The sequence below is a fragment of the Lynx canadensis genome, chromosome B1 (genome assembly GCF_007474595.2).
Source record: "Lynx canadensis isolate LIC74 chromosome B1, mLynCan4.pri.v2, whole genome shotgun sequence".
NCBI classification, from domain to species: domain Eukaryota; kingdom Metazoa; phylum Chordata; class Mammalia; order Carnivora; family Felidae; genus Lynx; species Lynx canadensis.
The window spans coordinates 185,349,402-185,371,274 of record NC_044306.2 but is presented as its reverse complement, the minus strand read 5'-3'; the positions used below and the strand labels follow the sequence as shown (position 1 = coordinate 185,371,274).

At 48.9% G+C, this 21,873-nt stretch overlaps 1 protein-coding gene and 2 long non-coding RNA genes across 9 annotated transcripts in view; 2 read left to right on the top strand and 1 right to left on the bottom strand.

The window, feature by feature from the left end:
- The window catches only part of SEL1L3 (SEL1L family member 3), a 105,020-nt gene extending 94,597 nt beyond the window's left edge, over positions 1–10,423 (bottom strand). For 2 of the 6 annotated variants that reach the window (XM_030314093.1, XM_030314092.2), the window contains exon 1: positions 10,228–10,423. In XM_030314093.1, the coding sequence (XP_030169953.1) occupies positions 10,228–10,392 (165 nt within the window). In that variant the 5' untranslated portion in view covers positions 10,393–10,423. The remainder of the gene's footprint in view (positions 1–10,227) is intronic. The other 4 variants (XM_030314094.1, XM_030314095.1, XM_030314090.1 and 1 more) reach the window with 2 other exon arrangements.
- Positions 9,294–18,434, top strand: LOC115512751. Of its 2 annotated transcripts, none has more exons than XR_003968477.2 (3): positions 9,294–9,713; positions 11,980–12,037; positions 18,110–18,434. It is a non-coding gene; the product is annotated as an uncharacterized LOC115512751 (long non-coding RNA). The 2 variants fall into 2 exon arrangements; XR_004343554.1 differs by having other exon boundaries at positions 16,654–18,434.
- A 28-nt stretch (positions 18,435–18,462) lies between these two features.
- LOC115512748 lies at positions 18,463–20,650 on the top strand. The gene is made up of 2 exons (XR_003968475.1): positions 18,463–18,628; positions 19,324–20,650. It is a non-coding gene; the product is annotated as an uncharacterized LOC115512748 (long non-coding RNA).
- The last annotated feature ends 1,223 nt before the right edge of the window (positions 20,651–21,873 follow it).

Here is a 21,873-nt window from a genome sequence, read left to right as displayed (position 1 = left end):
CCCAGCATTTGTCCATAAGCAGTGGCTTGTCGGACGTGTGGAGGTCTGGCCCGCCGCTCAAGACGGGAATCCGGCCTCGAGCCCACAGCAGAGGGTGGCTGAAGACCGAGGCCACAGGTGCAGATGGAAGCTGGACGGCACAGCGGCCAACGGTGGCTGGTGTCCCTCCTACCAAGTGCCCCTAACGCTCAGTTCCCTGGGAAGAAGACATTGGCCCAGTCAGTGAGGCAGCTTGGACTAGAGTCCAACACATGCTGTGGTATATTTTTTTTTTTTCAACGTTTATTTATTTTTGGGACAGAGAGAGACAGAGCATGAACGGGGGAGGGGCAGAGAGAGAGGGAGACACAGAATCGGAAACGGGCTCCAGGCTCTGAGCTGTCAGCACAGAGCCCGACGCGGGGCTCGAACTCACGGACCGCGAGATCGTGACCCGGCTGAAGTCGGACGCTTAACCGACTGCGCCACCCAGGCGCCCCCTGTGGTATATTAAATATTACCTTGTGTTCTTTCTCAGAGAATGACTTTAAACCTCTTCCTCATTCCTCCTATGTATTCCTTAAAGACTCACCCCAGCCCTCTTCACCCACTTCAACTGTTTTTTAAGTTTATTTATTTATGTTGAGAGAGAGCAAGAGAGAACACGTAAGCAGGGGAGGGGCAGAGAGAGAGAGAGGGAGAGACTGAGACTCCCAAGCAGGCTCCTTGCTGTCAGTACAGAGCCCGACTCGGGGCTCGATCCCACAACCGTGAAGATCGTGACCCGAGCTGAAATCACGAGTTGGACGCTCAACTCACTGAGCCACCCAGGCGCCCCTCCCACTTGAGTTATTTTTTAATCTTTTTTTTTAAATTGTTTTTTTTTTAATGTTTTTTAATGTTTATTTATTTTTGAGACAGAGAGAGACAGAGCATGAACGGGGGAGGGGCAGAGAGAGAGGGAGACACAGAATCGGAAACGGGCTCCAGGCTCTGAGCTGTCAGCACAGAGCCCGACGCGGGGCTCAAACCTCACATACCGCGAGATCGTGACCTGAGCCAAAGTCGGACGCTTAACCGACTGAGCCACCCAGGCACCCCTTAATTTGTTTTAAAGTTTATTTATTTTGAGACAGAGACAGAGTGAGTGGGGGAGGGGCAGAGAGAGAGAAGGAGAGATTGAGAATTGCAAGGAGGCTCCTCCCTGTCAGCACACAGCCCGAGGAGAGGCTCAAACTCACAAACCATGAGATCATGACCTGAGCCAAAACCAAGAGTTGGACTCTCAACTGGCTGAGACGCCCAGACACCCCTAACCACGCGTTTAGTACTGACGCTAGGAACTCCAGTGAATCTTTCTGGTAAACCAAATTCTGGAGGGAAGGCTATTCGATTTCACCAGATTTCATTGCAAAGTGCAGTTGGTAACAGTGTCCATTATCTTACATCTCAGGGCTAAACACGCACAGTCCACTGTCCCAAGTGAATAAGCACGGCACGTGGAAACCGGTTTCAGTTTTGCTTGATGACCCGTGACCTTCCGCACATAGGGCTCATCACTTCGGAGATCGGTGGTGACAGATGAAAATGAAGAAGGTGTAGGACACCTGACAGCATACTCTCTCTGGGCCCTTCCCTCAAAATTCTGTTTTCAAAGGAAATCTCTACCTATGCATATGAAGATTATTTTATTTGCATGTACTTTCAAGTCTCAAGTGCAGCAAAACTAAGTCCAGGGTTTATGGGTCCTAGACTCATGCTAAGCTGATACAGTAGCCACAAGTCACATGAGGCACTGGTCACGTGGCTGGTCCAAAGGGAGTTGTGCTGTAAGTGTAAAACATACACTGGGTTTCAAAGACGATTTTTTTAAAAAAGGCAAAATACCTCATTAATATTTCTTATACCGGTTATATGTAGAAATGGTCCTACGGAGACGCAGTAAGCTAAATCGAACACGTGACTAAAATTTACTTTGCCTCTTTCCGTTTGCTTTTTATCTTTATTCATCTTTTTTTTTTTTTAATTTTTTTAACCTTTATTTATTTTTGAGACAGAGAGAGACAGAGCATGAACGGGGGAGGGGCAGAGAGAGAGGGAGACACAGAATCGGAAGCAGGCTCCAGGCTGGGAGCCATCAGCCCAGAGCCCCATGCGGGGCTCGAACTCACGGACCGCGAGATTGTGACCTGGCTGAAGTCGGACGCTTAACCGACTGAGCCACCCAGGCGCCCCTCCGTTTGCTTTTTAAAAAAATTTTTTTTTCAACGTTTATTTATTTTTGGGACAGAGAGAGACAGAGCATGAACGGGGGAGGGGCAGAGAGAGAGGGAGACACAGAATCGGAGACAGGCTCCAGGCTCTGAGCCATCAGCCCAGAGCCTGATGCGGGGCTCGAACTCACGGACCGCGAGATCGTGACCTGGCTGAAGTCGGACGCTTAACCGACTGCGCCACCCAGGCGCCCCCCGTTTGCTTTTTAAACGTGGCTTTTAGAAAATCTGAAATTACCTATGTGACTAGCATCTGTGGCTTACGTCGTATTTCTCCTGGATGGTGTGCTTCCAGATTTGAAGCGAGCACAGACTTTTCCTCTAAAAAAAGGGCGCGATGGTAAGTATTTTCGGTTTTGTAGGCCACTTGGTGTCCGTGAAAACTACTCGGCTCTGCCGAAAGCAGCCACAGACAACTAACTCACAAGCGAACGAGCACGGCTGTGGTCCAGTACAACTGTGTTTACCAAAACAGGCGGCTGGCTGGCGGGCCCGTGGGGCACAGGCTGCCGACTCCTGTTCTAAGATTATCAAGCTTTTATTCTAGATTTAGAATTCAGGAAAACACAAGATGACAGAAAATATGCACTTTGAAGGAACGATCATACCGAAGAAATGAGACTGGGCAATTAGATATAATTTCATATACGTGTGGTTGATGGCGCTTGATTTGTTATTTTGCTAAGGTTCCCTGGTGGCGGTGTTGACATCTTCCTATTGTTTCAGTAACATCTACGTGGGATAAGAAGTTCGAGCGAGGCTAAAAATTTCAGGGCTGGAAAATTTCACGGGCTGACAAAGACGATTGGACAAGTGGGAGAAGCGTTAGTAGGAGAGAAGAGCAATTTCAGGGATGGACAATTGTTTTCTTCATAGGATGGGGGAGTGCTGGCCCCAAAGGGGACCTTGACATCACTGTGTGTGGCTTTAGGGGCAAGGTCTGAATCCCGCCAGAAGGCACTACAGTCTTCAGTCCTTTGGACACCTATGCAATGTAGGAAGCTGGCATCTTGTGGGCTGGAGGAGACCCAGTGGACAGCTGCTACGCCGTGAGTTGTGGCTACCTCTGTTATGTACAAAACCAACACCGATTAGCAACACATCACACTCTAAATATTGATTAAGCTGAAGCTGATTTCCTGGCTCAAGTCATGTGTGTGCTTATGAGCTGTTTCCTGCCAGGAAAATCAGGCAATTAACTTGAAGAGTTTCAGCTACAGGCATGACACGTGTCCAACCTTCATAGGTATTTTCACATGCCAGCTTGCATTAGCGGAAGTGAAAAATTACCCCCAACGTTCCTTTGTTTAGAAATTATGAGGTCAGAGTCCATGTCTTACTCATTGTTATGTCTCTGGCTTCTGAAATACAGGTAGGCAGGCACACAGTAGGATTTTGGTTAAGTGCTTCCTGCTGAACTAAAGTCCTGGGCGTGAACGTTTCTGCCAGGACCCGCTGTGGTCTGTCCTGGGTCACTGCTCCTGGGGGGGGCACCTGTATATTAACCAGAGGACTCCATCCAATCTTGAGTCCCTGCCTCCCATTCCTGACATTCACAAGGTCTTTTGCGATGGGGAGCCGTCTCCACTTCTCCGTTTCCATCCAGCCCTCGCTAATCTCCTTGTAAAGAAAGAACCCTCACGCTTTGGCATCCCACCGGGCCCCTGGGGGTCAGGGCTGACGTGAGGGACTGTGAGGTCAGGGAAGGTGGCACTCTGGCACCTACCTTACCCATTTAGGGTGGACTTCTCTCAGCTATCAAGTCCCTCCAGACCTTTCAGACAACCTCCCTACATTCTAGAACTTTCCATGTCTCCACACCAAAAATACGAATTAAATTTTTAACGTTTCCTATCCTTCTACCCTCTGTTGGACTCCTGCTCATCTGGCAAGTTCATCCATGTTAATGTGATAATGAAAACAGTGCTGCAGTAAAGTCACATACCTACATTTCTATGCCAGCCTGGTGAAAAGAATGCCTTAAAAGCAAAGCCTAAACGCACTGTGTCTATAAGCAAGATTTTGGGAGTGACGGGGCATTTCTGTGCCCCTTAAATTATGCCATTTAGGCAGTCACAGAGATGTTCCACCTCGGAAGCTACTGATTTGTTCTGCACACAATGGAGCTGGGCTCTGAAAGATGCCTGAGCCCTCAAACATCTGTTTACACCAGAAGTAAGCCTTAATCAAAGTCAAATTTGACAATGTCACACCCACTCACAAAACAGATTCCTTTGTGTTTGTGTAACTGAGTATGTATTGTACATTTTTTCTAAAGAAAGAAATGGGTCAGTTAATGTTGTGTTCATGATGAGAGACCCCAAATTGGAGACCAAAATGCATTCGATTCAGCCTGGGAATTGCAAAACAGATGAATTTATGTATCTTCTGGAATGGAAAAAAAAAATCTATCAATTCTGCCTAAACTTCTTTTAGGATGGCTGCATCTGATGCCTTTAAACAAAATCAATAAGAAGAAATTCTATTCAAATAATCTTGCCAGTTCTAAAAAGCTGAGAAAACTTGGCTCTTTTCTCCATATGGTCCACTTGTCATTTAAGGCAGGGACAGAGAGACTGCAAAATCTTCAATCATTCACGTCTTGTTATGGGAAGTTTATTTACACTAACACGTGTACGTGGGTTCATGTGATATACAAACAACAACTGTGTGTTTTTCTCATTCCTGCCCATTCCATCCCACCAGTCACCTAAGGAAACCTGGGCTAATGAGTGTGCTTTCTCTCCAAACTGGCCAGATCAAACTTTCCATAAGTCAAGAGGTAACTGTATTGCCTTAAAACGCCTACTTTTCCAATTTCTGCTGACCAGAAAAAGCAAAAATCCTGTTTATGTCAACAAAGCATGCAATTAAACCGAACGGGCAGTGATGTCAATATGGACCCTAAAATCGAGATGTGCCTTGGGAAATACTTCCCAGTTTACTAATATGCCTTCCCCAAACTGAGAGCTGGCTAGAGAAACCACCACAACAATGATCAATGCTTCTAGTTGTGTCTGCTCCCCCCTGCCTCTTTAATACTGTTTGATATGCTATTTCTTTTTAACTTAAATCATAAGATGGTAACCAAGGTTGAGTTTGGTTTGATTTCATGGAGTACCTACTCTGTGCAGGCATCAGGACAGGTGCGGAAAGTCCCTTTTCTCACTCGCTTCTAACCTCATCCTTCACAGAACGTCTCCCTTCAAAGCTAATCTTCACAAGGGCTTTGGGAGGGACACAGCATTCCAGTTTTACAGAGAAAATAGAATGGGTTCAGAGACGGTAAGTAACTTGCCCAAGGCCAACCAACTGCTAAAAACCAGAACCAAAATTCAAATTCCCATCTGACTCCCAAGTCTGCGATAGTGTCCTTCTTAACACCCAGTTAACACCCTAAAGGAGAGGCCCTCAACTCACCAACTCACCTCTCCACCTGTCCCACTTTCTGGCTACAGGTGGGGGAAAAGTTGGGACTTTGCTCACTCTCATCCTGAAGGCGGGGCGGGGATGTGTGTGGGCGAAAATCCCACCGTCTCACTACAGCTTGGTTGTGGGGAGGGTAGGTATCGTCTTACCTACAAACACACCTTGAACCGGACCAGCTCCCCAGCTAGGGTAAGGGGAGGATGAGGATGTCGGCCAATCTCTCCAACAATTCCTCACACGCTGCACAGCCCTCCTGCCCCTTGGCTCCTTTCTCGGGGGAATAGGATGAGTGGGGTAACAGGAATTCACTTGAGACTATTTATGGTCTACTTGAGTCTATCCATCCTCTCTGAATTGCCTGGATTCTTTAAGCCTTCTCGTCTACCTTTCCTCCAGCTGCCTCCGTCAGCCAATTCATGGCTCCCACACCATTGTCAACAGGAATAGAAGGTATAGAAAGCAAGAGGCAAACACCATGGCTTGGGAGATTTTCGGAGCTCTGGTCAGGATGAATGTGGACCCTACTGGCTGACGCGAAGTTTGAAGGTGATCTCTGTATTTCATATATTCATTTTCACTCTTGGGCAAGCGAGATAATTGAGAATTCTCTATACCTTGTTTTGATCTTCTCAAGTCCTGTGTTCCAGAGTAAGGAGTTAATGAATACTTCTAGAGGGATAACCAACGGTCTGTGGCCACTGATGGAGAATTCTGTCGCAGCCACCGTCTGCTAACAATCCCCACGTACATCCGTGCCACTAATGCCCTCTTATTTCTTTGTCCTCTGATTGTCTAACAAGTGTAAATGTCCACTCTGAATATTTCGGCTCTACAGCTGACATCAATGTTCGCCATCGTGAGATCTGTTTTTCTCATTTAAGAAAAAATTATACATTCGAGACCAGAGTTCAGAATGGACAGAAATGCCTTCTACAAGTGCCACTGATATCGATGGGGCTGGGGCAGCCTCAGCTGGTCTAGCCAGGTCTGGAGGAGGGTAAGAGTTAATGATGTAAGAGACTTGTCTGTTGGCAAGCTCTACATGGACCACACCGCTCAGCACCAGTGACCTCAGCGGAAGCGATTCTGTCACCTTTTACTTTCGAGGCCCTCACCTTCTCTGAGGGGGCTCTCTGCATCTTGACCTTTGGTGACCTTAGAATTTTCTGGCAGCTGCTGGAACCAGGGATCATCTTTTCCGAAATCTGCTTGGCATCGTTCCGTGACTTATCTTTCAGGCCTCGTCACAATTATTCATGCTTTGGCAGTATCCTAGCTACAGTCACAGTACTGTTCTTGGGCTGTGACTGAAGGTTACTCTGTCCCCGCCAATGGGGAAGAAAGGCGCCCGCTGCCTCAGGACCCTGGCTCCTGGAAGCCCGCACCCACGAGGGCAGGGGCTTAAAGGCATCTGTTCAGAAAAGCACTCTCAGCCTCCAGGCCTTGCGAACGAGCGAACTGGTGGGGATAACACCAAGTGGGAATCAGCTCCCAAATCACGGATGACTTGGCTTTGGAATGCATTCCAAGGCACACTCGCTCTACACCTGGACACGCATTCATACAGACTCGAGCGCTAACCCCCACCAGCTGCCTCTGGACTACAGAAGGACCCTATCTTTAACCTCTCCATCACAGATGGCAAATATTTTCTGGTTTCACCTATTTTTTTTTTTTCTTTTTAACATCCTGCTTCTATTCTGTGGCCTGTGCTTCCTGCTTTGTATATTTTAGGCTACTTTAGACATGACCTCACATCCTGGCCAATTGCACAGTGGCTGCTAATTGTAAGAGCTTTGCTAACGGCCCATGCATGCATCTATGCATGGGAGGAATGGGTTCCAAGCAGTGAGATCCAGAAAAGCAGTAAGTTAGCGTGGCTAAGAACTGGGGCTCTGGAAGTAGATGGACTTGGGTTGCAATCCTGGACTACCTGTGTGGCCGGGGGCAACTTACTTAACCTCTCTGAGTCTCAAGTCACTTCATCTGAATAAGGATCTCAACAGCTTCTACCTCACAAGGTTGTTGTTAAAATTAATACTGCATAATGGGTATAAATGACTTGATAAAATGCAGACTATTATTGCTACTCTTATTATTATTCACGTTTCCAAATTATGGGACAGCTTTCTCCCTCCAGTGTCTGCACATTCCTGAGATCCTGCCTCGTTATTCCGCTCCACTCGTACCCTCCACCTGCCGGCCTCGCCTCCCCCGACCCATCTCTTCCTCTACAAAGCATTCCTTGACAAGCAGAACGGACACAATTACGCATTTTTTTCATCTGTTGTTTTCTGGCCCTCATGTGTTTTGTGCCAATGTTTGCGGTTTCCCCCACCTTGCACACTGAATTTCTCCAAGGTCAGGAAGCCTTACCTTTTAGCAGTGGCTCAGGTAGCTCGTACCTCTAGAACAGAATCCTAAGCAGACGGCTAGACCTTTAGAACAAAAGGGGAAACCCATCTTCCAAATCACACTTTTGCTTTCCTGGCTTTGACAAAACCTTCTCATTGAGTTGCAAAATGGCTTGCTTGTTTATCCGAGTCTTTCCTGTACAGTAGCCTATCTGAGGCCCATCTGAAGGAAACACACACAGTCAGGAAGCACTGACATTTCCCTCCTCGTGATCGTTCCCAAATCCCATCCTTCTCTGTCTGCCAAGACACTCATCCACGCTCCAGTTAGTTCCCACATTACGGTATTTTCTATACTCTCTCTTCGGAGCCGCACCTCATGACTTCACTATCTCACCTTATGCTTTGGGTATCGTCTCTTTCCCCTCTCTGTGACCTGTTCTCTTAAATCCCCTCTGGGTCCAAACAGAACTTTTACACCCGCTCCGTCATCCGCCTCTGTTCCCACAGACCACTAGGTCTTTAGGCTTTGTTCTTGTTCCTCTGAGTTCTCGGAACTGACAAGAACTGGTCTCTCCCGGCCAGGTCTTCGGATTTCCACGTGGAACTTTCCAGACCACCTGTACACTAATGTTTCACACACAACTCTACTATATCATTTCTGCCTCTGTGGGTAACCAGTGCCTTGTGGACGGGGATCATCTGTTTAAACTGAAACCCTCTCATTTGTTTTGGCAGTTTTATTTATGAGCCTGTGTGCTGTAACCCTGTGGCATAAATATTAAATAATAATATCTCTCGGGTGCAAAAAAAAAAAAATTCAGGTTAACTGACAACTTCTCATGAAAATATCAAGTAAATCCAACCACGAAATTCGGTACTTTAAAATATGAGGCAAAGCGTGGATTGCTCAACAGGTATTTTCTAAAGCAGAATTACAATTTGCATTTTTACACCCTCTTGCTTCAAGAAATGCAACAGCCAAGAAGTAAAGAGTGTTAAAAGAAACTTGGGCTAGGTGGCAATTTCTTTGGAATCCAATTCTAATGCCTGACAATGTCTCCCAAGCAGTTTTTAGCTTCTGTGAAGACAGACTCTGCATAACGGCAATACCACATAAATGAAAATAATTCTGGACAATGACATTGCTCAATTTTAAGCGTTCTGTGAATTTCCTATTACATCAGTTTCATGATTCAGCATTTTCTATTTCATTTATTTACACTAATATATGGCGAGATAACCCAAGGTTTCTGCAGGATCCTAGAACATAAGGTAGGCTGGACAGGAAGGGTGTCACCTTCTGTAAATTTACTATTGTTTAGGAGAATTCAAAGCAGAAGAAAGCAAGCCATCAAAGGAACCGACGAGGACTATTTCCCCCCACCTTGTTCTGAGGGTTTAAATTACTCTGGTATTTTAAATGAGCTGCTTTTGAAAAATAGGTTACTGCCATTTAGTTGATGACGGAAACAGAAGCCAAGAAGAGTGCAAATTGTAAACTGACGTGCATAAGCCAAGCGTATTCTCTCAAATGACAACGTTCAAGACGCAGCTAAAGTCCCCACTCGGGCGGTAAGCGTGTTACAAAGAACTAGATCTCTTTCTGGCATCCGCAACTTGGCCGGAGTGACCACGGAGGAGTTGAAGAGCGCTGGAAACGCTAGGTTCCTCGCCGGTGCGTTGGCAGAAAACAGTCCGGGCCATGAGGCCCCGGCGGAAAGTAAAAGGAGGTTCGAGGCGGGTGGCGTTCGCCGCGAGAGAGAGGCGAAGTTAAGCACGGGAAGGAAAGGAGCTGCGAGACTGTGAGGGGAGCCCAGGACGGGGAGGGAGGGGGCTGGAGAGCCGCGCGCGGCGGGTGGGGAGGAAACGCGGCTGGCGACGCTCCCGGGGGGAGTGGGGAACAGGAGGGGGGGGGTCTCCAGGGGAACGTAACCCGGGTACGGAGCGCGTCTCGGAGGGAGAGGAACGGACACGAGCGAGAGCGCCGCGCCGCAAGTCCGGTCCACGCACCCCTCTCCGCGCCCCGCGTACCCATCCCAGGTGCCGGGCGCGCCCGGGGCGCAGCGGCGCGGAAGCGAGAAAACTAGCAGCGCCGTACCGCCCGGCGAGGAGGAGGTCCCCGGCCGCCCCCGCCCGCGTCCCCGGGGCCCCGCGCGGAGGGGAGGACCCGGGCAGGGTCCGGCGCTCACCAGGTAGCAGAACAGGAGCAGCGCGCAGGCAGCGCGGCCGCCGAGGCCCGGGGGGACGCCGCCGCTCGGGGGGGCCATGGCTGCGGCCCGGGGACCGACCGCGGGCGGCGGGGGTTGTTGCTGCTGCCGCCGCGGCCACCCGAGCCCCGCGCCGCGCCGCTGCATGGCGAGGCCGCCCGGATCCGGGCCGGAACAGGTCACCTGGTGCAGGGACCGGCCCCCGCCCGAGGCGCCACCTTCCCGCCCGCCCCCGGCCGGGCCGGCCGCCGCGCGCGGGGCCACCTGCCGCCGCCGCCGCCGGACCCGCCGCCGCCACTGCCGCTCCCGCCGTCGCCGCCCCCGCAGCCCCAGCCGAGCGCCGGCTCCTCCCCGCCTCCCAGTGCCCGTCCCCTCCCTCCCCTCTGCCTCCGTGCCCAGCCCGCCTCCCGGCGGCTGCCTCCGACCCCAGCTTCCACCTCGCCCCGCGGCCGGGGACCCCGCAGGTGGGGACTGACCCCGGTCCCGCCCCCTGGCCGCCGCCCCCCCGCCCGGTTCCCTCGGTTCCCGGCCCGCCTCCCCCCCTTCCCCTTTCTTCGCTTTCCTCCCCCGCCCCCCTTCGGCGCTCTTCCTGTCCGCGATCCCTCTCTCCCCTCCCTCCATTCCCCTTTTTCCCTCTCTCCCATCTCCCCCTCGCACCTTTCTCTTCCTAACCCCCTCTTCCACTTTCTGCCTTCTCTCCCTGCCCTTCTCTCCCTTCCCTCCCTCCCCTTCTCGTTCTATACCCCGCTCCCGCGTCCTCCCGCTCCCACCCACTCCTTCTGCGGGTCCCGCAGCCCAGTTCCCGCCGGTGCAATGGGTTTTGTTTCCTTGCTTTTTTGGCGAGGGCGCCATTCCCGCTGGGCGCAGGGCGACTGTGCCCCCTGCAGTTGCGCCACGCAGCGGCGCAGCTTCTAGTCTTTTAAGGATGGATTTTGACCCCTGCCAACCTCCACCTGTCCACCTGCAGGGGTGGGGCCGCCTCCCTGCGGGCACATTTTTAACCCGGGTTGCGCCCCGCCCTGCCGGCTGGTTCGCGGCACGTTCTGGATGTTTCCCGAGGGTTTTGTGCGGTGCCGCCGCCGCCGCCGCCGCGCTCTTTGTTTTAATTGTCCAGAGTATCGGCGCCCAAAGCGGGTTTGCGTTGGATTTGCAGCCCTGTGCCCCGGTTTCCACTTCGGACCGAGGAGAAAACGAATTAATTAGGTCAATGCGATTGTACTGAAGCCCTAAACGAAAGGGTGAGGCTCGTGAAGCGCCCACTTTTTAGAATAAATCCAGGCACACCCTCGGCCGTGGGACCCAGATTGGGACTGGCTGTTCGCGGATACGGGTCCTGCCGCCAAGCGCAGGGGCACGGCTGGCCCTGGAGACTTCCAGCTTGCGGCCGCCCTGGTGCTCTGGAAAGCGCTGGGCTGTGTCCAGCGGTTCAGACAAGTGCTTGGGCAGGTAGCTGTCGCTCCGAAATAGTTAACCCACGTTCGAAAGTTCTCAGGAGCTTCCCTTTGGCACTGGTGGATTTGTGCGTATTGGAACTAACAACGATTGGGAGCCTGGAAGGACACGGCCCTTGCCCTCTGGAGATGCCACCACGGTAGGGCACGGTAGGGCAAGTCGTGGCAGGCGTCAGGAGAGTCTGGCGGTACAGATGGAGTGCCCAGGGTATGCCCTGGGCCGTCTCAGTACAGGCCTGGCCACACTCAGCAACTGAGCTGAGTCATTCCTTTCTTTTTTTAGGTCACCTGAGGGCTGCGGCCTTGGGTCAGGTTCTTGGCTCCCAGTCACTCATTCCAAGGTAATGCCTTCTGTCACTGGTTCTCAAACTTCAGCCTGCATGTGAATCCCAGAGAGGGCTTATTAAAACACACGTTGCTGGACAACCCCACTAGAATTTCAGGTTCAGTTGGCCCTGGGTGAGGCTTGAGAAGCTGTATGCTGGTCCACAGACCCCATTTCCAGAACCATTGGCGTGTAGATAGGGTCATTCTGCTCCTACCTCATCCAGCAGGCACTACATTAAAACATCTGAGAGTGTCTTTGTTTGACAGCTGTCTCCAGCACCCTGCCCCACTTCCAAAGACCCGAAGCACTGAAAATTCTCCTGTGTGATGTGGAAAATCATTTATTCTATTGAGTGTCCAGGGGGGTTGAAAGATTTGACAGCTTTGTCCCAGATTGTGTCCATATTATTTTGGGGGGCAGGTCAAAGTATAGACTATACTTTTTAATGTGTATGGAAGGAAAACTGTTGGCCAGTTCCAGAAAATGGGGCTTCACAATATTTCTGGAATTTCCGCCTGTCTTCCTGGGCCTTTCTCTGGAGTTCTCTGCCACTTCATTGCACACAGACTCAGTCTGGCCTTCAGGGAACGAAATGGCTCCCTTAGGTTGTTTGTAATCAGGATTCATGGAATCCAAGTTTCAGAAGCCTTGTGAGTTTGAATTTACCTAACTGTAGCCGTTGTGGAGGCACCCCTTGGGGCACTGAGCTATTTTTAACGTGGTGCACCGAATCTCTTACTTACTAGACCTCTGTTGTGCCCCTACTGTGCGCCAGGCATCACTCAACTCCCCAAAATCCAGAGGTAAGAAGGTGCCCTGTTCCGTGAGGAGCGTCAGGCAGGCAGAGAACTGACCCCAAGACAATTCGGTCCTCAAAAAGGGATGTTCAGGTTGCTCTGTGGCCCAGGGCAGGGGTGTGGCAGGATTGACTGATTAATGTTGTATTGAAGGGGGAAGAAAAACAGAAGGTCAGGATTTCTATTCACAGTGGACTGTGACATTTTGATCCAGAAGACGGAATCGGTCATTGCCCTTGCCTCCTCTGTCCGGATCAGTAATTTGAAGGGTGTGGTCTGAGTGCAGAAGAAGACCGTTCGTTTTAGAATACCATTCTTTCCCACCTTTACAATTTATTGGTTCGAATTAAGTTTTAATGCTCCACTAACCTGGGAAGGTCCCTGGGGACTGTATCTGATCTCACTCATCACTGCCTTAGGGTTATCTCATCCCCTCTGAGAGACAGTGAGAGAGCAATCCCACACCTCAACACAGAAAAAGACCGAGTCCAGCAGGAGCTTGGTAGCCTCTCTCTCTGCAAGGCTTATGGGGAGAAGCATCCGGAAGCCTGGACGGGTCAGGTCAGGGCTGCAGGAAAAAGGCATGACCTTCACTGAATATGCTTGCCTCTGTGAGCACGGAACGGCGTTCTAGGCCAGGAGTTCTTAGAATCTGAAATGGCATAACATCTGTAAAATCCCAGGGACCAATGCAGTTGGCTACCTATCCACTTGCCAAGAAAAATATTTAAAACAAACAAAAACCCCAATATACTATTTTTATCAACATTATTTCATCCAAAAGACGGTATTTTTACCGTCAAAAAATTAGGAAGGATCCAATATCACAATAAAAGACAGCTCTTTAAACGGAATATAATTTGTGAAAAATTCCAGACTTGTCATTGCCTTATTTTTTGCTACCTTCAGGCTGTCACAGTCCACGCATGGGCACTTGGAAACCACATTTCTAGGTACTGAGGATGTCTTGGGATCTGTCTTGAGGTGTGTCCCTGCAAAGACACCTGATCTCTGAGTTATAAGAGGGGGCAGGGAGGGCACTGCAGAGCAGTGAGGAAAGCGCCCTCCTATATAAACCTTTGGGCCCAGGCAAATGCCACCAGCTCTAGAGAGACATCCCTTGTGATCTCAGGTCAAAAATCAACCGGTAGTTTCTCTCTGTCCCCAGCGAACATTGCTTGTAACCCCGTGTGGCAACTGGCTAATCCTGCTTCGTATTCTGGTCGGTTTGTACACCTGTTCTCCTCAGCTCTGGGCATTGTCCCCTGGCCTTATACGTAGAAGGTTCTTAGGCATAGTCAGTCAATCAGATTGACTTCATCATCTTCTTTTTCATTTTTTTCTTTCTATCTGTCCTTTCCTTCTTGCCCCCTTATTACCTTCCTGCCTTCTTTTCCTTTTACATCCATTGTTATCTCCTCCAGCTCCTTCCTGTTAGTACACAATTGTCCCCGTGGGCAGGGTCCTCTGGAATTCTGTACCCTGCCACTTCCCATCCATTCTGCAACTTCAGATATGCGGAATAAAGATAAATGAACTGTGACATTTGCCTTTTACATCAAAATACAAGAGAAGAAAACAAAAGTGGAAGAGAAGATTGCTGTCAGACCACACATTTCCCATCCCCATTGGAAAACCATGGCCTTTTTTCCTGCCAACAATGACCTTGGGGATCCAGTTAAATCCTGCCTGACGTTTTTAACATTCAGTACTTCCGTTTTTCTCACAGGGTGGGGGGGGGGGATGAGAAAGCCTAGGCTTTACCTTCCCTAAATCTGTTCCTGTCTCTGTTCTTCCTTTTTTGAATCCTCCGTATGCACCAATTGTTTCCTGTTTCTTCCTCTCTTAGAACATTCCACCAGGTACCATCCTCATCCCCGGGTCCCCAGACCCCCATCTTTTGAGCCTCAAGTCTCTCTGACTGCAGACTCCTTTTCCCTGGGCCACAGGGTCCTCGCTTTGAGAAGTTGTGTGAAGAGAGGATGGAAGCATTTGTGTCAGCTGGGAGTTTTTCCATGTATTTCTGTGGGGATGCGGAAGGTCTCAGAATCACCCAGTCTGTAAGCCTGGCGCACTCCGAAATGAGCTCTATTTCTGGGCCTGTCAGATGAAATGCTGTTGCTCCCGGTTATTTTTGGCTCTTTGCCCTTCTGAATAGGTGCATATTCAGCTCAATTCTCCCCCCGACCCTGAGCTGGGAAGAAGCAGGCAGCTTCCCTCAGCCAAGCCTCCTCTTGAGTCAGGAACATTTGCCCCCTTAAGCAGCAGCTATCTCAAGAGTTCTGGACTGCGCAGCGGCTGTTTATGCCATGGCCAGGGGGGCAGCAGGGGAGTCCGCTCCCTGGCCCCCTCAGATGACTGATGGAGACCCTTGAGAGCCGAACAGCAGGTGCAGCCAGGTATCCAAAGCCTCCTCGTTCATACATACAAAGGTCTGCAACCTGCCCCACTGGGCCTGTCTGCAAAAACTTCTCCTACCATCCTCAGGGCACCTGGGATGGCCAGGGGACATTTTCGGCTCAGTGAGCACAGAGATAGCTGTATACTGAGGGTCTGAGGAAGGAAGAACGCTGGGATGCAGAAGGTCAAGGGCATGTAGTTAGAAAAATATCTTCGGGTGAGCATGTTGAGAAGAACATGTGTGTGAAAAGGGTGGAGGGAGGTTGGGTGTGAGTGTGCAGATCCACGTGGGACGGAGAGCGAGGAAGGACAGCGACTGTGCACCTAGGGAGTGTCAGTGTAAATAATTGAAGAGAGAGAGTGAGTACACCTGAGACCTTGGGGAAAGCGGATTGTATCTACAAGTCCTGACGATATTTTATAACTGCATCCTGCAGCTGAAATCGCGATCCTTAGACAGGCATTAACATCGACTTAGGGCTTTTAGTCTATCCGGTAATAAACAATATCAAGTGAAATGCAATGTCAAGATGAGCTGTACTTGCATGGACACTTAGTAAGGTCCATATAAAATCAAGAGAAGCATAGAGAAGAGGAAGCTAGCCCAGGGTTCTCTTAACAGCTACTTATCTCTGCAGCCTTTGACTGAGAGACTTCTTTTGAAAGTTCTTACCACGTATCACTTTGACGCACTAATTCACTCAGTCCTCATGACAGCAGCAGCAGCAGCCTCGTTTTACAGACGAAGGAACTGAGTCATTTGAAAGATCCCAGGTCCAGGGTCATCACCAGGTAGCAGAGCTGGTTTGGTCAGAGCAGCCGTGCTCAAGGACCGGAGCTTCCACGACTACACGAAACTTCTGTAGTGACAGCGGGTGGTGGAGGGGCAAGCAGGTGTCGTGAGGTATGTCCAGGGCTCGCACCCGGGTTTGAAACGTAGGTGTGTGTCCGGGCTTCATGCTGCCTGGGGACAGACACTGCCATGTCGGACACATCTGTCTGGGGCCATCCCGCCACTCCCCAGCTGTGTTGCCTTTGCCGGGTCAGGAATCCTTTTTTGAACCTCAGTCTCCAGCCTCTGCAAAACTGGGGATAAAGTCACCGATCTGGCCATCGATGTGGTGTTGTGGGGGCCAGTGAGGTAGCATGGGTGAGGGTGCGTGGCAAATCGTCAAGCCCTAGACAAGAGTAAAGCACTTCTTGTGTATTTTTCAGACTCACCTACTTCCAAAAAAGGCTCACAAAGAAAGGCCCATCCCTTGTAAGTTTATGAAAAACAGAAAATAAATAACCTGTCAAGGGGTTAAGGATGACCCCACCCATGAAGCCCATTTCCATTATAACCCTGGAGCGGGGGAGGGTATTCCCCCAGTATTTACCCCCCGGGGGGTGGGGGGGAAGCCAGCTGCCGTGTGTCAACTCTCACCACCAGCAAGCCAGCCATGTGACAGGAGAGAGATGCTCAGACATTCCGACCCCCCGTGTGGGCCAGACTTGCGAATGAGCAAATCATCCTGAAGGTTTATCCCTCGAACCTTTACGTAACTCGAACCCAGCCCCGCCCCGTTCGGCTGAAACTGCTTCAGAATCCCTAAGCCACAACTGCCCGGCTGAGTCCTAGCAACTCACTGACCCATGAAAGGTAAAAATAAACTGTTCCGAGCCACTAAGTTTAGGGGTAGTTTGTTGACAACAGTAGGTAACTGAAACAGTGTCCTAGGCTAATATTATATTTTAACTCAACAGTGTAGTTCATTTTGAGCTCCCTGGCATTCGAAGCAACAAGGGGAGCAGGATGGATTATATGCACTTCTTATCATCTTGAGTATTAGGATTTACCTGAAGGGCTATTTCATCTGACTCGTCTCCTTGTGGTCCAATCAGAATGAAAATTAAACTATCTTCTTACATTAGAATCTCTCCGGTCTTGACCAAAATTACGGTTGTGCAAATTCTGTCATCTGCCCTGCTAGAGCAAACCAAAGAATTACAGTTGTCACTGACAACAAAATGTTCCTTGCATCTGGCCCAAATCTTTCAGACGGTAGCTCGAGCCTACTTTCTCCTGTTTGGTGCTCAGTGCCTCTTCTGCCTCCTGCCTCATCCCCACCCCAAATTAAGTCACAAATGGGCTCAGTGTCTCTGGGGTCCTAAGCAGCCAAAATTAATGATTAAAATAGAAATGCTGAAAATAGTTGAAACTGAAGCAGATTGGATGATTTATTCAAACCTTCAGGAAAAATTACTATTCAGCCCAGAATTGGAAATTGGATTTGTGGTTCCTAAGAATGCAACACTTCCCTGGCGCTAGCCCCCGAAAGGGAAAGGAAACAAACATGTAACATACCTCTGTGACCGTCTTTGTGTCCTTTAGACCCAGGCTCTGGGAGGTCAGGAACCGCATCTGTGTTCTGGGTAGTGCAATGTTTAATGCCTTATGGTGCTTATTAAAGCTTGTCTTCATTAAGTGACCTTCCAAGTCTACGATAATGAAACACATAAAGCTGAGTGTGAATCGGGGATTTCTGTTCTCTCCAGTGTGACCTTGGTGAACAGGCGTTACCTGCCTGTGGGTCCCATTCTGGGAAGGCTGGTTAGCACGGGGGGTATTTGAGGTCACCTCACTTACGTAGAACCTGAATGAGGCCCAGCCAACCCTGTGAAGGTAGTGAACCTTGTCCTTGTGTCCTTGACCTTGTTTTCTGTAGTCTTCCCCCACATTTGTCTTCACACCCCTAAGCAGGACTTCCGAGTCCTCGTAGCGAACCTCTGTGTGGACAGCCTGAAGGGTAGCAGAGAGGAGCACTCTCGAATCCCAGCTGAGTTCCTTATACCACATTTTCCTAAATACTTTCAAATCACCAAGACATTTCACATCCATATTTCAGGTCACTGCCTCAACAATTCCTGTGGAATCCTGGGGGGATGACCCTGTTATGGGTTGAATTGTGTTCTCTAAAAGGATATGCTGGGAGTCCTAACCCCTGGTACCTGCACATATGACCTTATTTGCAAATAGGGCCTTCGCAGATGTAATCAAGTGAAGCTGAGATCGTTGGGTGGGCCCTGATCCAATATGACCAGTGTCCTTACAAGAAGATGGAAATTTGCTCATAGACATGCACCGAGGGGTGACAATGTGAAGACACAGAAAGAAGAAGAAGATATGAAGACAGAAGCAGAGATTGGAGCCACGCACGAGGCCACAAGCCAAGGAACACCCGGGGCTACCAGAAGTGGGAAGAGACAAGGAAGCATCCTTGTCTAGCGGCTTCAGAGGGAGCATGACTTTGCCTGTGCCTTGATTTTGGACTTCTACCTTCTAGAACTGTGAAACAACAAACTTCTATTGCTTCGAGCCACCCAGTTTGGGGCACTTTGTTCGAGCAGCCTTTGAAAACTAATATGTAAGTGTTGTCATTTTCTTATATTTTTTAATGCAATGTTATTGGATTACCTTTTTAATCCAATGTTATTGGATACCTATTGTGTACCAGACTCTGTGCTGAGCTCTAGAACTCAGACCCAAAGCTACAGGTTGATACAAAACAAATCAAAGACCTGAGCCCTCTGATGAGTTTCTATGCTCATTCTGTCGAGTCTCAGGCTCTCCCCCAGCATCCTTACGCCCAGACACCCCCACCCCCACGCCCATCCGTCACCACTGTCTGGTCTGTGCTCGTTCCCACAACTGGCTGAGACGTAGGCAGTGCTGGGCCTAGAAGCAGCTTGGGAGATCTGATCCAGCCCCGTGGCTTTCCAGGTGTACCACCTGAGGTTGAGAGGGGTCACCCTACCAGTCAAAAGGCAGCATTGAACTCCAACACGTCTTCTCACTCTCTGACTCTGATTAATTCATGTTATGAATAAATTCAACAAACAACAAATGTTTGTCGAACGAACACTAAATTATTAATCCCTGATAACGAGAATATGTTCTACCTCCCAGAGGTATTTGAATGTGCAACAATGCCTTAACCCAGAGGAGTGCGTTTCGGATCGAGGAGGGTGGGACTGAAGGTTGGGGCGGGCAAAGCAGGACAGGGGGACCCGTGGGCAAGGGTAGGGTCTTTCATTGACCTCGTATCTCATATCCTTAAAGCAACTTCGGTGTCTGCTCAGGACAGAATGGCGACCACGGAGAATTCTGGACGGGGCGGAGGAAGAGATTGCTCCCTTCTGTACTTTGAGCGGCAGCAAAGGGCTATGACCAATGCCCTCCTGGATGCAGAAGGAGGCACTGGCCTCATTATATGCATACACCATGACTGCTGTCTTAAACTCCAATACTGCTGAACAATTCAGAAATAGATCCATTATAGGTCTGCTTTAGCCCCAGGGCTTTAACACGGGTCACTAGAAAATCCAAGATTGCACAGTAATTCAAACTCTTAAGAGGGAAAGGAAAAAAAAAATTCTCTTCAGCACTCCCGCCCGCCCAGAGTCCCTCCCTCCAGCATCACAGGGAGCCCCTCTTCATTTCCGTAGTGCTTTAGAATAAATAGCTCTTATGTTGAACTTGAAATCTAAATTTTTCGCCAGCTATTAATTGATAAGAGAAGCTCGTTTTACCTCTCATGCTCTGTAGTAAGATTACGGTGTAAATAAACTGGGTCAGGTTTAGCAGGATGGAGGTGAACTGTTCTCTAATTCCCCTTAATCTCTGGTAAAGGAATAACTAGGATTTGAACGTCAACATTCAATAAGCAATTATGGCACTCCTTCAAGCATGATCCAAATTAGTCTGCTGTTCCCTCAAATAGAATCCAAAGGACCTCCAAACCGTGCTCTTCGATTGCAACCTCCTTGTTTTGTTCTAACCGGTGAGAGGAGTCAGGATTGCAGGAGGGATTTGATTTGATTTATATTAATTTTTAGAGTATCAGGGATCTCTTGTTTTACTTGAAACAGATCAGGGAACGGGGTCAGTAAACAAGGGTTTTCTCGACTACTGATCTCGACTACTGATCATCACTCAGCATTTCATGAGGCTGGCTTCTAGCTTTCACAGTGCATTAGAATCATTATCTAATTATTAATCTCACCCTAGAGTTCTGAGGAGCTTATGACACCCGTTGAAGTTAATGAAGGCTTTTACCTGTGGATCTGGCACTAAATTGCTCTGATTGACCGAGTGCCCACAATATGGTAGGCACTGATAGAATTGACAGAGGGGAAAAAGAATTAAACGGAAGGAAATTAAGAAGAGGAAGAAGGAGAAGGCGTCAGAGAGGAGGAGGGGCGAGAAACCAAAAGGAGATTGTAACTTCAAAACACCTCGTTAGGAAAATGGGGCAGTTAAGGAAGAACTCACCAAGTAATCTGCTTAAACTTTAATTAATTATTCATTTATATATATTTATGTGGCACACTTTCTCTAGGGAAACCAATGTGCTTTGCAAACATATTAAATAATTAACTCCCTCAAATCTGAGTGGAAAGGGAGCAAAATTACTCCAGAGTGGAAAGGGAGCAAAATTACTCCAGAAAAGGACCGGCGGGTTGATGAGTGATGGATGCGTCTCGCTTTGAAGAGGCGATCCTGTGTGATACCCACCAGAGACCGCATAACAAAAGACCTCTTCTGGGGGGTAACTGTGGGTACTATGGTGATCCCTCCCCCTCCTTCCAGAAGAAGCAGCATTTGCTTATACAGATAAATGATGCTACGGAGAGAGACAAACAGGAAGACGCATAAATTGATATGATACAGAAATCCAGTATATTTTGAGGAAGGGTGCTATTAGAAGAAAGTCAAATGGAGTGCATTTTTTAATAAAATACTGCCTTTGAGACAAAAGTTAAAGTTAGGACGTATTTTGAACCAAGAACATTGAACATGGCATTAAGTAAAATGAAATTGCAAAGGCCAAATGATGAGCAGCAGCATTTAGTAAGTTGTGTTTAAACAGATGTTGACTTCCTGAAATTACATCCTCAATGCATCGTTGACAGGACACTATTTAAAAAAAAAAAAATACCTTTAGCACAAGTGGTTTCAACATTTCTCTGGAAAGTAGAAATGTATCTGCCAGAACAGTGGAGGGCAAAAACAAACAAAAAACTTAGGAAATTAAAAAAACACAAACTAAAAAACAAGAAGTGAAAGCGGCAGCTGTTCGGAGGCAGTGAGCATGGCCGAGGGGTGAGCGGGGCAACCATACAGGCACCAGAAGATTCGTGCCTTCTTGGGTCCAGCACTCTTGGGCAGTTGCAGGAACAGCCTTCTGTTCACTGCATCTCAAAACTAGTAAATTGGAATGCACCCACGCAGGAGGACAGACGTGGTCCTTGGAGAGGTCATGGTCATTAAAACTGCAACCTGCATTTGTTCGTGTGCATATGGCCGGAGGGCTCGGCACCTGGCAGCTGAGGCTGAGACTTGGCCAAGTGACCTGTGGGAAGTTTCAGCGTGGGAAAGAGACCAGTGATTAACAAGACCGGCCTCCTTACCTTTTTAAAATGAAAGATCCGCCTTACCCCAAGACCACTAGCAAGAAATTAAAATAAAAAAGAGGAAGGGTGGTGAGTCCAAGGGAAGAAACTTTTTTTTTTAAATTTTATTTTTAAAATGTATTTATTTAACTTCAAGTTAGTTAACATACAGTGTAGTATTGGTTTCAGGAGTAGAACCCAGCGGCTCATCACTTAC